General features: G+C 59.3%; 1 protein-coding gene across 1 annotated transcript in view; it reads left to right on the forward strand.

The window, feature by feature from the left end:
* The window catches only part of LOC117652738 (neuronal PAS domain-containing protein 4), a 47,272-nt gene extending 31,380 nt beyond the window's left edge, over positions 1-15,892 (forward strand). The window contains exons 5-12 of the mRNA XM_034397829.1: positions 5,982-6,149; positions 8,740-8,924; positions 10,180-10,286; positions 13,117-13,270; positions 13,380-13,968; positions 14,056-14,275; positions 14,369-14,827; positions 14,943-15,892. Of these exons, the coding sequence (XP_034253720.1) occupies positions 5,982-6,149; positions 8,740-8,924; positions 10,180-10,286; positions 13,117-13,270; positions 13,380-13,968; positions 14,056-14,275; positions 14,369-14,827; positions 14,943-14,971 (1,911 nt within the window). The 3' untranslated portion in view covers positions 14,972-15,892. The remainder of the gene's footprint in view (positions 1-5,981; positions 6,150-8,739; positions 8,925-10,179; positions 10,287-13,116; positions 13,271-13,379; positions 13,969-14,055; positions 14,276-14,368; positions 14,828-14,942) is intronic.
* The last annotated feature ends 1,087 nt before the right edge of the window (positions 15,893-16,979 follow it).

Consider the following 16,979-nt stretch of genomic DNA (forward strand, 5'->3'; position numbering starts at 1 on the left):
GCTGCTCGTTTTACGATTTTCCCTCCAGAGAAGTAGTGGAAACACTCCCCCCCCCCTCCCCTGCCAGGGTCGCGCGAGCCGGGACGGCCGCCACCTGACCTTCCGGGAAGAAGGATTTTTTCAAGTATCTCTGAGCATCGCGGGGCCGTCTTTTTTAGGGGGGTTTTTTCCCGGGAAAAGGAGACCCCGGAGGAACCCCCCTGGCGGGGAAGGGGCGCCTTAATCCGTGGAGTGCATGTCATCCGGCGAAAAACATGCTCCGATAAAGGACTGGGGGGGGGGGGGGAGAACGAGTTGACGCGCGCGATGTACCGGGGCGCCGAAGTCACTCCGGCACACTCCAGGGGCTCCAGGGACTCCAGGGGCTCCAGCACTTTGTGTGACATGTTTTGATCCATCAGCCGGCGGCTGGACGGCTGGAGGCGGCTGGAATGGAATCCACGTAAGCCTCGCTGACAGCTCACTGGAGCACTCCTTGCAATGTCTCTGGTGCCAGCCACGCGTTGAGGTCTCCGACGCACCCTCACCGACTGCAGGCAGACTGATCCCGAAAGTCGTTTCCGTCGCTCTGTCTCTCTCGCGCCTGAGTGCGAGAGAGACAGAGCGACCGTTCTCGGAATCAGTCCGCAGCACCGAGAGCCTCACAGCCTCACTGCGGTGCGATGCGCGCCTGGTCGAAGTGACGCGCGCGTCAGGGAGTCTGGGAAGTCTGGAGTTTGAGCAACCGGCTCCGTATCAAATCAAGAACTCGTTCCCGGTGTCACGGTGTCACTACTCCACTACCGATGCGTGTTGTTTACCCCTCCTCGCTCCGTAAACAAGCCAGGGGCGTTGCAGGCCTCGCTGGGATATCGCACAAAAAATGCCAGTCGTCAGCTCGAGTCGTTAATCAACAGCACACTCCCGGAGAGGGGGGCATCGGCCTCAGCGAGGATTGGACTCACTGCCTTTAGTCCGGAGCGCTTTTTGATCCATTAGGAGGGGTCTTCGGCTGGTGGTGCCCCCCCCCCTCCCTTTCCTTGAAAACAGCGCACTCTGCGCGCGGACTGTACCGCTGACTGACTGAGCGGACTGTACCGCTGACTGACTGAGCGGACTGTACCGCACTGGCGGCGCGGGCGGCGCGCGGTGTTTGACTGTAGCTGACTGACACCTCGTTATCCCCTTTGCATTCGCCGGGCTGATTTCCCCGCCAGAGTCGCTCTTCGTCGCTCTGTCTCTCTCGCACTCACGGGGCGTCCCCTGCAGGTGCGAGAGAGACAGAGCGACGAGAAAGACTCTCGGAATCAGTCCGCAGCTGACTTTTCATATTGCCGCGGCGCGTCCAAGTGAAGGTGCAGGCCCCCCTCCCTTTTCCCCCGGCGAGCGGACTGCCCCGTGACGGACAGCCAATCATCTATTTGCCCCCGAAATAATAACGCACTCGGGGCCGGTCCCTGCTGGCCGCTCTGAGGGAAGGGTGCGCGCGAAGTGTTGAGCTGTCGACGGCACTGTCAAAATCTCGGCTGTCACTCAATGACCATTTCAAGGCCGATTTTCCTCACAAGAGAGGCGTCAAACCCTCTGCTGACTACTGTGTCACGCTCTGCAATAAGTGTTGGAGCTTTCATGAAAATTTCATTCACGTGTGACTAAATTTTCGTCACCAAGTGCTCGGAAAAGTTTCAGCGGGAGGGCTTCACGTAAAACGATATAAAAACATTTTTTTAACAAATGAAGAAATGCCCAAAAGTCGCTTCGCCTCCCAGCAGCGCCCCGCTGTGTTCGGAGTCTCGCCGTGGGATCAGCCGACGGAAGGCCTCCTAATGGAGTTGACTTAAATGCGTAAAAGTATCAACATTAAAAGAGAGGAGGGGGAAAGGGGAGGAGAAAGACGCGCGGGGGATTTAGAAAAAAAAGGAAAAAAAGTGGAAGAAAACGGGGCCATCCTCTTCGCGGCGTTTAATGGACGATCTCGGTCTCCTCGCCTCAACGTCGCGGGATGGGTCGGTCGGTCGGGATGGGATATAGTTGACCCCCGCTGCGCCCGTAACCCGAAGCAAAACGGCCACAGCCCCCGCCACTCCGCCATCACAAACCATTTCCATCATTTTTTCTTCTTCCCCCCCCCCTCTCTCTCTGTCGCTCTTATTTTATTTTCTTATTTCGTCCCGTTCTGACAGCGGCTCTCCGTTTTGGTTTTTACACCCGTAATGCGCCCGCCGCCCACGGCTCGTTGTTGCAAGAAAGAGGACAAATTGTTTGACGCCATGAGGTGGACTGCTCCGTGTGGGAAGCTGGGTGCCCCTTCGCACGCCGGACCTAAACCTTGCGATCCACGCGAGCCCCTCGGTCGGGGAGCGCCGCCGCCTCTCTCTCTCTCTCTCTCTCTCTCTCTCCCTTTGGAGACCCCCTTCCCTGACAGTGCAGCAACGCGCTGAGGTACTCCTCGCCAGCATTGCTCGCCAACAATAGTAATAACAATAATTACTCGATACTCTCGACGGCTGCCTATCGACTATCGATCGAGTATCGCCACGGGCTTGCCATTGGCCGGCCATCCCGAGCGCAGCTGTCCGAGGATGCGTTTCCAGAACCTGTTCCGGACTTAGGCGCGCTTTATTTAGGACGTGTGAAAGTTCTCATCCGAGGAAAAACATGTGCAACAGTCGGGAAGTCGTTTTCAGGAGAGTTACTGCCCTTATCGGTGTGCTGGTGTTGCGAAGCGCCTGGCGTTAGTTTACAGTTTGACTGAAATTAGCTCGTGCAGAGGCTTGTCGAATTTCTCTAAAAAAAAGTTTCCGATCTGACGTTCGCAACGGCAATAATATTAACTCTGAACAAGAATCAGGCTGACCTTTTATCAATTTCTGATCGATTTCGAACAACTATGAAAAACGAATCCACACGGTAAACACTTGTCTCGATGATTTATCGGGATTCTCATACATGTCTCGCCTGCCCTCTCATCTCTGTCTGTCTGTCTGTCTGTCTGTCTGTCTGTCTGTCCGTCCGTCTGTCTGTCTGTCTGCCTGTCCGTCTGTGTGTCCGAGTGTCCGTGAGCCCCGCCCCCGCCGCGCCGGCCTGCACAGCCCGGGGCGCTGGCTGCGGTCGTCTGACGCAAGCGCGCCTGTTCCCAAACAGTTCCAATACGGATGGCCACCGCCGTTTGAAGTATCGTTTCGTCTCTGTCTCTCTGGCACACCGCGGGACGCTCCACGAGTGCGAGAGAGACAAGCAGGCGACCGGCCGAGTGCCGGGCAGGGTCCGGCCGGGCCGACAGTGATGACGTTATTTAGTGCCAAATGCCTCCAAATAGTGGAGCGATAAAGTATTTGTTTTGAGGGCCCGCGGTGCCGAAGTCAGTGCCCGGGGAGCATCGCAGTGTGATTCACAGTGTACGCCCTTTAGCCTTGATTTACAGGCTTGGGGCGCCCCGACCCCGGCCGGCCCGGCCGGCACGGCCTCGCGCCTTGGCCGCCTTGGCGTGCAACTTTGTTGTGGTGACGCGCTATTCGCAGGGATTTCGCAGAGCATCGCGGCGTTATTCGCAGACGCCCCCTACCAGTGCGGATCCCGTGTGACTCTGCGTGCTGCGCGCAGCGCGGCGGCATGGCGGAGGTGTTTAGTTTGGTATTAATAACAAGGCGGCGCCCTCGCGCCCCGCCCCGCCCCGCCCCGCCCCACCCCGCCACCGCGGCACGGCGGTAGTCATCGCGTCGGCGCCTTGCATGGCGTGCATTCCGCACACACATCTTCCCAACCGTTAACAGAAAAAAAGTTTAAAAAAAAACCATCGTGTATTTTTCTTTTTAGTTTCGCTACCATAAATTATCGATTCCTGTCGTCCCTTTACACGAGGTAAACATGTCGCGGGTCACGCCACCGCCTTCCGTGTCGGCTTGGTGGCAGAAACGAACACGGGTATGAGAAACTGCGCGAACTTGGTCGCGAAAGGGTGCCGTTTCCGAACGGACCCTGCGAGAAAAGGCGTTCCTCTCGCAGCGGTGTAGTCGCGGTCCCCGCATCGAGATCCCCCCTCCCTTTCCCCGGCTCCCGTGTTAGTTCGGTCGTAGGGCTCGGCGAGGGTTCGCGGGGGGGGGGGGGGGACCGCGATCGTTGGCTTGCTGTCTCTGCCGTCAAAATTGCCGCCATCACTCTTCCGTCCTCCTTGTCGTCGGCTTCAATCAAAGGGGCCCTGCGCGGGTCCGCGTCCGCAGCCCTTGTCCCAGTGCCCTAGCGGTGCCGCCGTGCCGCCGTGCTCGGCATTGTTCTTATTGCACACTGCCAAGGAACACTCTAGTATCGTCAACTTTTCTACGCGGTTTCCCCCTTTTTTAACTATTCAAATTTTACCCGCCGTACCTTCCCACAAAAAAACAGTCCCTAAACGCGTTGAAAAGCGCAAACACCTCCTGAAGCAGACGCCCATTTTCCTCCGAGAAAACACCGGGATGTTTCTTCCGCGAGTAAGAAAAACCGACGCCCCGGCGGGGAGCCGTTCCCGGGTGATTCGATTAGCCTCGCGACACGTAAATGACACGCGAGGCTCCTGGTGCACCGCCACGCCGCGCGACAAACCGACGTCGAGTTACGCGGGTAATGACCGCCTCACCTAATCGACCCATTAGGTAATCGATACCTCGAGTGCTTCCAGTATGAGAGAGTGCGTCTCGCCCCGGGCAAGTATCGACTTACTGCGCGCGTGTGTGCGTGTGAGTGTAGTGCGCTTGTCTGTCTGCCTGTGTGTTTGTGTGTGTGTGTGTGTGGGGGGTGCGCTCGTGAAATTTCACACTGATTGATCTAGCGCGCTGCGCTGCTCCGCGCTGCCGCTCTGGGGCGCACCCTCGGGCGCACCGCGGCACCGCGGTAGTGCAGTGGAGCGGTCCCGTTCGACACGCCGCGTCGCGCTGTGTTGTGTTTCTAGATTTGTTGCCGCCTCCGCCTAGCGCGGCCGTCGCCTCCCACACTGGCAGCTCCTCCCACGCTCCCTGCCGGCCAGGCGCCCGTCGGGTAGGCAACCCTCGGCGGAGCGCGGCACGGCTGCGTCGCAGTGTTGCCTACCCTGGCCGTCGCAGGCGCTAGGCGGGCCGGTGGCGGGGTTGGGGACTGCGTCTCTCACGCCCCGCTTCCTTATCCGCCCCGGCCGGCGGCGCGGCGTAGTTCGGCCGCACGCAGGTGGTAGCACTGCAGTCTGTCTCTCTCGCACCTATGCGGGACGCCGCATGAGTGCGAGAGAGACACAGCGCGAAATGAAGCGGGGCGGGGGCAGTGGAGTGGGAAAGGTGAGCGGGGCGCGGCCGGGCCGGGCCTGCCAGCGCGGCGGCATCGCTAGAGAGACTCAACAAGGGCAGTGGAGTGGTGGACGGCCGGACGGCCGGCGCAGATCTGACAAGAGCATATAGCACTCCTTGGCGTGGCCATCGTGCCGCCACGGGCCGCACAAGGGCCTCCACGGCGAGCAAGACGATCTGCTCTTTATGACGCCGTGTCGCCTCTGTACCGTGGCGGTGACGAGCCGAGCCGGGCCGAGCCGGGCCGAGCCGAGCCGGGCCGATCGGACGTGCAGAGGGAAAGCATAGGGCATGAGGGCTCATGCGGGGACCAATACCGACCGAGCCGCGCTAGCTTTGCGACGCGATGTCAACCCCATTAAATAATTGATGGTTAACTTTGCAGAAGGCGACCTCTATCGGTGCGGAAGCACAGCAATTAAAAGTGGCGTCTGCTCTTGTGTGTGTGTGTGTGTGTGTGTGTGTGCCATCCGTTGCCATTTCTAATGCCAAGGGACGAGTAACTCTTTCCCCGTTCCGTTTGCTCATGGAAATGGAGCGCGTACACTGTTGTGGGGAGAGACATTGACCTCGATGCTGATTCTTTGAATTAACTGTATCAGCGCTTTTGTTTTTGATTCGTTTTTTTTTTAATTTTTACAAAATAATAATTTAGCCCCAGTGTTCGTGATGAGGTTGTCATATCCGCTGTTCGTGCTTCCCTTCCAGGAGGACCTGCTGATCCACGGCGACTCCGCCTACGACCTGCTGGACCGGCAGGACCACGCCGGCGTGCAGACGGAGCTGCTGCGCTCCGGGGACGACGAGAGGCTCTTCCTGTGCCGCATGAACGTGTCGAGGAACGCCCGCCGGCAGATGCGCTTCGGCGACCAGAAGGTGGGTCCAGCACAGTGTGCCAGAAGGCCTCGACACGCGTGCAGAGCCCCAGAGTCGCTAAGCAGCACTCGAACCGAACGTGTGACCCCACCAATGGATTGCTCTCCGAACGAGGAGTCCATTGGTGGGGTCACACGTTCGGTTCGAGTCCCATTTAGCGACTCTGGAGCTCCAAACGCGTCTTGAATTTTCGGTCTTCTGGGGATCTAGGGGTGGGTTCAGGGGGAGGGGGATTTCACGCAAGTTGTCTAAACGCGTCGACTCGCTGCCTGGAAATTATTTGTAAGAAATTTCAAAATGAATGGCAGTGTACACCATCTAGTCACCAGGACGTTAGTCCCAGCCAGGAGTACCCTTCCCGCTAGCTGCAAATGCAGACACCCAAAGCGTGGAATTTGGTCGCCGAGAGTCGCCCCGAGAGCCAGCGTCCCGGGCCAGGGGCGGCCTGGGGCGGCCTGGGGCGTCCGGCAGGGCCACTGTGTGGATCGCCCACTGACCACTCTCAATGAATTCATGCATTATGCATGGCTACGGGAGAAGTCCCCTAGCGTGCCAGTCCGGGGCGCTGTCGCCGCTGTCCAGGGCATCGCGGACACTCCGCTGGTCACTCACTCACCCCCCCCCCCCCTCGGACACTATGGGTGGCAAACAGCACGCTGCTCAATGGGTCACCGCTTCTGGGAACGGCCTGCAGACTGATTCCGAGAGTCGTTCTCGTCGCTCTGTCTCTCTCGCGCCTATCTGGGACGCCCCGTGAGTGCGAGAGAGACAGAGCGACGAGAACGACTCTCGTAATCAAACCGCTGGAAGGTTCGCCGGCTTCGCTTCCCCGCCCTCCTTTCGCGAGTCCGGATCACACTAACCTGGGCAATCACTGCTGTGGTGCCTTCACTGCGAAATTCGGCCCGCGCCGCAAGAAAGGTTGACTGGTTTGCCCTTCCCCACGCACTGCTCGAATATCGGCCGATCCGACGCGTTCGCCCGCAGGCAGCCGCAGGCCGCAATGGATCGCCTCGTTGCCCGCGTCGCGGTTTCAGTTTTCAAGAGCAAATTTCCCGCTCGGGGACGACGGCGAAGCGGCGATTGCATCACCCGGCCGCTCGCACCGCGATGCAACGCCAAGCAACGCCAAGCAACGCGCATGCATTTGATTTAGTCGACGCGAGCGGACCCACGAAGACAGCCGAGGGTGGCCGCCGCAGGCACCCGAAGCATGGACTCGAACCGAACGTGTGACCCCACCAATGGATTGCTCTCCGAACGAGGAATCCATTGGTGGGGTCACACGTTCGGTTCGAGTCCCATTCAGCGACTCTGGAGCTTAAAACGCGTCCAGAGTTTTGACCACCTGCTCTAGCCCACTGTGGGAAGGCACGCGAAGGCACCCGTAGGCACCCGAAGGCACCCAAAGGCGTGGCGATACGGCCCCGATATGGGCAGCACGCGTGTCACCTGCAATATTTCGCGACCGCCCCTCCAGAAATATTATATTCCCCGGCCGTGCCGCGCCGCGCCGCCCTCGACGCGCTGCGCGGTGCTGCGTGTCCCCTCGCTCCTCGGCGTTTCGCGATAGGCCGCAGCCTTGGCGGCGACTTGGCGGCCCGCTGGCTGGTTTTATTATTTGCTCGGGACAAAGGGAAGTCATGGCCCGTTAGACTTTGAGGAATTTCAGGTTCCACTGCGTTATCTTGTGAGCAACAACGTTACTCATTCATTTTCTATTTTGAACATTTCTGGTTTCTGCTGGAGGCTTTATCGAACATTTCGTCAAAACTTGACCACAGTAAAGAAAAAAAATTGCGGCGCGGTGGGGAATCGAACCCGCTACTTTTTCTCCGCAGTCCAGCTCGCTACCGACTACGCCAAGCAGCATCCCGTGCAATGCAGCTCCCCGGACACACGACCCCGCCGGACATTGTCCGTCCGCTGAGCTGCCCCGGCGCGCATAGCGCATACAAACTCCAATTTCGTGAGTTTGGTGGCGGTGGCCTGGCGGGCTGCGGCCCCCGTGCCCCCGCGGCCCCCCGGCCATGTAGGGCCACACAATGGCACACGGCCAGCCGTTCCGAGGAGTCACTCTGTCTCTCTCACACTCGCGGGGCGTCCCGTTCGAGTGCGAGAGAGACAGAGCGAAACTTCGGAACCTCTCGGCGGGGCTCGGGGCGCCATCGGAGTGTCGTGCGGCGTCGCCCGGCCGGCGTCCCCAAGCGCCCCCCCCTTTCCCCCTCCCTCTTGGCGTCCCCCCGGCGTCGCGACGCAACATAAACAAACTGATTGCGCTGCTGTCGGCGGACAATAGTAGTTTTGTTTATCATGCGGGCTAAACGCATCGGTGCAGGGTTTACAGTTGTTCCACGCGAGTCATAAGTTTGTGGAAATCCTTGCGCCGCAACACACTCTGGAAACAGAACGCGCTTTCGCAAAGCCAGCCCTGTTTTTGTTAAGCTCTTGTTTTTTTTGTTTCGCCGAAGCAAACGGCCCTCCGAAGACGTTCAGCAGATGCAAGTTAAATTGAAGCCGAGCTACAAGCAACAAAAACTAACTTTCAACAACATTTGAACGACATTTGGCCTTTCTTCTCCTCCCCCAGGTGGTGCTGGTGCAAGGCCACTACCTGTCCTTCGTGCCGCTCTGCTCGCGCAACGAGCCCGTGTTCCTGGCCACGTGCACGCCCGTCGCCATGCCCGAGACGCGCGAGTGCGTGGTGCAGGGCGCCACCAACGTCTTCACCACCATCCACGCCATGGACATGTCCTTCCTGCACATCGACAAAAAGTGAGTCATCACCGAGGTCATCACACCAATTTAAAAAAAAAATCGAAAATTGACTCCTTAGGTTGCTACGTTCTAAAAAGTCTCGGGTAGGAAAATCTCTCCCGTGGGGAGAAATATTCTAAACTACTACCCGACTTGCTGAAAATGTTTAAAAAATGATTCAATTATTGACGATGTTGACAGCCGGGGCCAGGCTAGCGAGTGTTTTCTTAATTTGTCACGGTGTGTGTGTGTGTGTGTGCGTGTGTGTGTGTGCACTGCTGCCCGTCGTGCACTTGTCACTTCCGCTCTCTCACGTCAGCTGCTCCAAACGCGGTATGATTCATCGCCGTCCAGTGTTTCTTTTTCCCCGCGTCGGAATTCGATTAACCAAAATCGGGCCGCGGCCTAGCGGAGGGAAGACCGGCGAGAGAAGGAAAAAAAAGAATTCATAAAGCAATTGGGAGAGCTGCAGAAGGGATTGTTGCTGGTTAGCAGTAGTTGGCTTTCAATCCGTAAATTGCTTCACATTTGTCAATGTCGCCGGCGACGGAATTAAACAAAGAAGGCACCCAGGCCAGCGAGGCCCAGCCGTGGCGTACTGCGGCCAAAGCGCGACGCCCAGCTCAGTGCTCTAAAAACTTTATTATTTTTTTAGCGAAACTCAGAGTTAGAAACTTTAAAATCTAAAGAACTTAAAAAATCTAAAGAACTTAAAAACTTTATAACGTTATAACATTAAAAACTTTAGAACTGTAGAAAATTAAAAACTTTAAAATCTATGTAAACCTTAAAACTTTTTTTTAAAATTTTTGTGCCGTATGGGATAAGTGGTGTAGCTAGGCCCTTGGCGGCGGTGGCAGCAGCGCGCTGCGGTAGCACAAAGTCACTGCGGTAATCAGCGAATACCTGCTGCATTGGGGCAAAATGCCACGCCGTGGCTGCCTGCCCGGCTGCCTGCCCGGCCGCCTGCCCGCCTCGGCCCGCTGCCTGCGCAAAGCGGCGCAAAGTGCTGGTCGGGCCGGTCAAATCGTCAGGTATCGGTGCCATCGGGGGGCTTAGTCCTCCCAATTAACCCTGGAGGTTACCGCCGATAAGGGCCACTGGCACACTGTACTCCCACCGCGCCGCGCGGAGGCGGAGGGGGAGGGGGATTCGCGTTACTACACCGCATAACGGAAAGCCAACACGCGTAATAAGCGGAGAGCATGCGAGGCATTAGCACTGCACTGGAAATCGGCTCGTTGTTTTGACGTCTGTCTCTCTCTCTCTGCAGCGGCGAGTTCCATCTGGGGTTTTGCCGGTCCGAGCTCCAGTCCGTCTCCTGGTACCACCTGCTGCACTGGGACTGCATGCGGGAAGCGCAGAGCAAGCACCGACTAAGTGAGTACGACAGTGTGTCTCCCTCGCACCGCCTCGCACCCAGACGACACGCCCCGTGAGTGCGACAGAGAGAGGGACCTCCCACTCTGAATGGGTCTGCGGCGCGGTGGCCTTTCCATGTCAACGCGAAGCAACGCGAAGCAACGCGAAGCAACGCGCCCTCATGTCGATCGGTAAATTTCCAGGCGAGTCCAGTCCAGCCCCCTTGCTTCCCCCCCCCCCCCCCCGGTCCCGCCCCCGCGGAGCAAACTAGCGAGATCAAGCTCGATGGCCAAAGGCAGGCAAAGGCAGGCAAAGGCAGCCGAGACAGGCGTGCTATTACACTGCGCGGCCAAATTGCAGGGAATGCGCGCCAACCGGCCAGCGGGCCCTAAACGGATCGCAAAGGGATCCTTTCCTCTCAAAGGACCCACTAAAGCGATCTGAAGGATTAAAGGACCCCCTAGAGAGGTCCCTGTGTTAGTTCCTGGTCGATGCCTTGACACGAGCATGACCGTCTAGAGAGGAATGAGTGTAGGAGAAAGGGTACGCCACCGCGCAGGGTTCGTCGCGAGGTTCGGCCCGGGTTCGCCCAGGTCCTGGAAGGACGCGCGAAGGCCGCTTAGTCCCCGCGGCCCCGCGGCGCTTAGAGGGTCGGCCGTTCCCCAGCGCCTCACATTGCGAAATCGACCGGAGGCGATTCGAGCAGTGTAGCTGCTTTGGAACCGGTAAGGCGCCGTGGCGCGGCGTGGCGTGGCGCGGCGGGGCAGCACACTGGCCGCACCGCACAGCTAGCACTGGCAGCACCAACTTAAAGAACAAACACGGGCTGGAAATGACCGTCATTACCCCGATCCCTATTCCTAGCCAATCCCTGGGCCGGTGCCCGGCGGTGCGCGGCGAAGCCCTGCCCTGGGACGGGGCCTGGGACGGGGCCTGGGACGCCCCGCCGAGGGCCTGGACCTACACTCGCAAAAAAAAAAATAAGCCAGCGGGCCTTCCCCGCAGTGTAGGCAACCCCGGGCCAAAATTCAAACAATATCGTGGCAGTAGCCAAATTCCAGAAGCCTGCTGACTCCGGGTCCAATCGGCCAAGGGGTTGTGTCTCTTGAGTCAGTTACTCATGAAAGTTGTCGCTTGACGCATGGTTTTGATTTCATGGCATGAGAGCCCATGGGATGCTGCTTATGGAAATCAAACCCGGATCGTGAAGCCTTTGAGTTCACTAGCCCGAGCCCGTGCGTTCAAGTCTCCAATTTTCAACCGGGTGGTTCCACTGCTTTGGCCTTGTAAAGGGCAGGAGAGTGTCGTTTTGTCGCTCTGTCTCTCGCAGTGTGAGAGAGACAGAGCGACGAACGGCTCCGGCGAGGAATACACGCGTGTTTCACGCACATGAGGGCGACCTTACACGCAGAACCGAAACGTAACCGTACGGGCTGGGCCGAGCCGAGCCGAGCCAGTCCCTTGGCACGCACGCCTGCAAAGGCACAGAACGGCCAACCAGCCCGCTCGGCAGGGCTGGGCTGGGCAGGGCTGGGCAGGCCGCCAGGGCAGCGAGGGGTTAAGGTAATTGTCGCCCTCGGACAGTGTTTCCAGTGTCGTCGTCACCGTCACCCGTGTCCCTCGCGCACGCATGCATCGGCCCGTTACGGACGCGTGTGTTGGTGTGGGCGTGTGTGTGTGTGAGTGTGTGTTGTATCCTAATTAGCCCGAACGGGAAGGTTCGTTTCCGGATGAGAAAGGTTGGATTCGACGACGCGGCAGTGTCTGGTTGTGTAAACAGTTTTGCCGCCGCCGAGCGCAAGCCCGTGCGTGCGTGTGAGTGTGTGTGTGTGTGTCTGTGTGCATGTGTGTGTGTGTGCAGACGCATACGGCAGGCGAGATAAGCCCTACTCCCTCCATCATTGGTAGCGATCCCGCGACTAAGGCGACACTGGTAATCCCGTGCGTGTGTTCGCGTGTCTGTGTGTGTGTTGTGTGTGTGTGAGTGTGTGTGTGTCTGTGTTCGCGTGTCTGTGTGTGTGTGAGCGCGTGCGCGTGTTTGCGCGTTTTCTTGGCCGTTCATTAACAAGATATTCCGATCGATGGTGACTTATGGCTGTCGTGCGATATCGCCTGCACAGAGCGCCAACAATGGCCCGCACACCAGCACGGCAGTGCGCGCACACACAGACACACACACAGACACACACGCGCACACACACACACACACACGTGTACTCGACCACGCATCGGCCGTCAGAACATCAGTTAGAGGCGGACAATGAAGTCATTGCATTGTTGCTCTGCGCGTGACGCCGTGTGAGAACTAACAAGCTGCGCTCGCACTTCCCCCGACTAAACTCCCCCACCCTGTCCTAGCACAGAGACGCTCTGTTTCGCCGAAAGAAAGCCCCGGTTCGCACACTGGGAAACTCGATGAAAATTGGCGCGAAAAAGTTGTGTTGAGGCGACAGGGGGGCCGGTTCGTCGCGGGGAAGTCCTTCTTCGTCGGCTTGCTTCCCCACGACGATGCCGTGCCACCGAGCGATACGGCTCTACGCCGCAAGGGCGCCCTCGTTCGCGCTGTCTCTCTCGCGCTCATGGGGCGGCGGTCCAAAGTGCCAAGGGGTGCGAGAGAGACGGAGCGACGAGAGCACCGTTCGCTCGGAAGCAGCCTGGTCCGGAGTACCGGAGTGCACCGCGGCGGTGGTCTCAGGCAGTGACGCCAAATAATGCTTCCCTGATCGCCCCGTGCCACGCGCCAGTGTGTGTGTGCGTGTGTGTGTCTGTGTGTGCGAGCAAAGCGGTGCAAAGCGGTGCAAAGTGTGTGGCATTGTGTCTGACCGTGTGTGTGTGCTTGTGTCCGCAGTCACCCAGTCCGAGCAGGAGCGCTCCTGCATCCTGCTGCTCCGACTGCAGCGGCGCCAGGGCGACTGGCTGTGGGTGCACTGCGTGCTGCAGGTCAAGGACAACATGGACAACAGCCAGACCCCCGTCATCGTGTGCACCAACCAAGTCCTCAGGTAAGGGTCAGGACGGGAAAGAGGCAAGCATTTGTTGGATTTCGTCTATGGCTATACGCAGGAAACGAAGGCGTTGCAATGTTGTTGATGTTCACGCCTTCCTTTGCAGCGACCAGGAGGCGACCGTGATGCAGGCCAACAACTGGCTGTACCAGCACTACACCATGCAGAGCAAGCTGCAGTACGGGCTAGCCATGGAGGCGCAGGCGGCGCAGCGCGCGTCGCAGCCGCCCGCGCCGTCCACGCCCACGCCCTACATGTCGCCCTACGGCATGGACCCCGCCACGCCCTTCCAGCACCACCCTGGCTACATGCAGCCGCACCCCGCGCCGTCCCCGGGGAGCGTCATCGCCTACCACCCCCACCCCCACCACCCCCACCACATCCACCCCCAGCACCACCACGTCAACGGCAACGGCCTCCACCACCTGGAGCAGCAGCAAGTGCAGCACCAGGTGCACGTCCCCATCCCGCACAACCCGGTGGCGGGCACCGCGCTGCACACCCCGGTGCCGCACGTGTCCGTCGTCACGCCCGCCACCACGCCGTCGTCCAGGAGTCCGGAGTACCCGACGGCGCTGGCGGCGGGCACGCCGACGGGGATAGCGGCCTCGGCGGAGGAGATGGCGACGCGGTTCCACTACGGCGGCAGGCACAGTCAGGAACCCGTCGACTACTCCCGGCACACGGGGCCCACGGTGAGTAGACCTCGAACGTGCGTACCTCGCATGTCGATGGATTTTTTTTGTGGATTTTTCAAGTTTTGTGTTTTGTTGCCATGACAGCTCCCGGGCTACCTGCACCTTCACCACGAGGACCTCCAGCTGCACGGCCACCATCACCACCACCACAGCCACCACGCCGTGCACCACAACGGCCACAAGCGGAAGGCGTCCTCGGCGCTGGACGACCACCACGCGCACCACCACCACCACCACCACCAGCTCGACTCCCGGAGCCCGCCCGAGTCCACGTCGCCGAGGTCGTCGACGTCGCCGCCGCCGGGTGACCTGGCGGTGGGGGCGGACGAGGCGGGCGTCGGCGGCGGCCCGGGCGTGGCGTCGAGGCACGGCGGCGGCGGGGCCGCGCGCCACCGGGGGCTGCTGCACGTCAAGACGGCCGCCGTGGCGGACCCGGCCGAGCTGATGGAGCAGTGGAACCCGTCGCCGCCCTGGTCCGACACGACGGTGCAGCGCGTCCCCGACCTGTCCCACCAGGAGCTCAGCCCGTACGTGACGGCCACGCCGCCCACGCCCACGGGCACGCCGGGCTGCTACGTGGCCTCGGCGCACCACGCCGGCACCTACTCGGCCTTCTCGTTCGACCTCACGCCCGAGCAGTACGTCCCGAACGTGGTGCCGGCCGGCGCGCTGCCCCGCCCCCCGCCGGACCAGCAGGACCCCCAGGACCAGCAGGACCTGATGTGGGCCGAGCAGGCCGAGCGGAGGCTGTTCCCGCTGCACCCGCCGCCGCTGTCCAGGACCGTGGCGACGGGCGTCATCCTGGCCGCGCCGCCCCGCGCCGAGGACAGCGCGCCGCACAGATCGCCCGCCACAGGTACTGCCTCGGCGCCTTGCCCGGCGCCTTGCCCGGCACCTTGCCCGGCACCTGCCGCGAACAGCGTCGCCGTGGCTACCGGACCTTAATTTCGGACTGTTCTCTGTTGCTGCAGACTCACGAGATTCCGGTGGCAGCGTCTGAAGGGCGTCCTCTCGTCAGTGGCCGCGCCGCCAGCTCGGCGCCACGTAGTCGATGTGCCGGGCGTCGTCCGTGTATGACATATTGTCAGTATTGCCTGTGATTCACGCGAGTGATCATGAAAGTGATTGCGACCGTTGCCAAATTGCGAGTCCAAGGTCGGCGAGCTCTGCGCGGCAGTGCCGATGCGCCTGCACTGGCAGCGCGGACGGTGTTCCCAGAAGGCTGCTTCCAAAAACAAGACCGTCGGCACTGCGGCGCGCGAGGCTGCCGAACCCTGGTCGTCTCAATGTTTGTGAAAATGTGTTATAGTACCTTCTGAAAGATTGCTTATAAAGCACGACTGTGATACAGTAGATTCGGGGCGCGCGCATCACGCCAAGAACCCTTCCGAAATCATTCTAGTGTAAGCGTACTCCTCCAAATTGAAGCTCAAAGCCCCTTTGTTCTAGCTGCACATGTGTTTTTGTGTGATTTCGATTTGTGGCACGTTTTTAAAGTCTCGGACGCTTAGTGTAAATCGGGGGGTTCATTGTGGCAAGATGACCTCCAGCTCATGTTGTTGTTTGTTTCCTGACAGTAATGATACCGGTGAAGCTTTAAAAAAGTTGATAAATAGGCCGGATTGTGCAATGAAGTATTTTTAGAAAAATGTTGAAATATTTAAAATATTGTTTGTCTTTTTGTTTAGTTATTGTAAATATGTTGAAACCCGCGGGACTTCTCGATGGCTTTGTACAAACCGTTGTTTCATATTGTAAAAAAAATATTAAACCGTTAGCTTGTAGCTGCGTAGTGTGCCAAGCACACCGTTATTGTTTTTATTTTCTGAGACGAGTTTAATTTATTTCAGGGATGAGTGTAGCAACGAAGACTTTGCAGTGTATGTTGAGTGAAATGCACCGATAAACGGTTCTTCGAAATGTCAGTCTTTTCCTTCCCCTGATCAACCCAACACTCCACCCAGTGCGTTAGAATGATGATGATTTTGGAGAAACAAGTTTGGCGTGAGCGCTGCCTTTTGACACAGGCTGTACGGGGCAGCACGGCGGATGGGATGGGACAACAAACCACAGTCTGGCGCCAAGCCACGCCGTGCCGCGCCGCAGGGCTTGGGGACGCCGCCCGCGCCCCCACCTCTCTCTCCCTCTCTCTTTCTCCTTACTTGTCTCCCTGGCGCCCGGTGCAGCGAGAGCAACGAGGATCGAGGCCGTCTCTCTCGCACTGCCGCCTCCCTGGATGGCCCGAAGTAGCTGCCTCGTGTGGAAAAAGTGAAGTGCTGGCGGAGCCGAAGTACTAGGCGGGGTACTCAGTGCCCCGCGGAGTGTTTACTGCCGTGGACGTGTTCATCAGCGAGGACACCTCGTTAGCCCTCCCACCAGTGGGGGCAGAGCCGCTGTGGGGCGATGGATGTACCCCCACGATGGATGTACCCCAAAGGGTACAACCATCGCGCCATAGTTGTATCCCCTACGCATAAGACTGCTCCAGTACAAGTATCGCGCGATGGGGTACATTCATGATGCGATGGCGTGACACCGGCCTGAGGGAGAGGCAAAGAACTTTCATTTTTGAACAGACCGATGGACTGGACGGGCCGATTCGAGAAACACAGAAGGTGCTTACTACTGCTTTCAAACAGCTTCACGAAAGGATTGGCATAAACAAAAAGTTTTCTGACCGGAGAGTCTCGGTGTCACTCCAGCGCGGCGGCCGGGCGTTCCAGGCGGTCAGAGGCGCCGCTGGAGAGGCTGCAGACGCTGCTGGAAATGAGGGACTTGCGGCTTGGAGGGGCTGGAGCGAGGGCTGGAGCCTGGAGCCACACCACCGGCCTGCCGCGGCCTGCCGCTTGCGGGCACCGGCACGCGGCCGCCGGCTGAGTCCGAACGGCGTGCTCGTCTCTCTCGCACCCAGGGGCCGACCCGCGGGGGTGCGAGAGAGACAGCACGGAACGGAATGAAGCCGGCGGGTGGGGAAAGGGGGTGAGGTGGGGCCACGCCTTGGGCCACGC

The sequence above is a fragment of the Thrips palmi genome, unplaced genomic scaffold (genome assembly GCF_012932325.1).
Source record: "Thrips palmi isolate BJ-2018 unplaced genomic scaffold, TpBJ-2018v1 HiC_scaffold_7, whole genome shotgun sequence".
Taxonomy (NCBI): domain Eukaryota; kingdom Metazoa; phylum Arthropoda; class Insecta; order Thysanoptera; family Thripidae; genus Thrips; species Thrips palmi.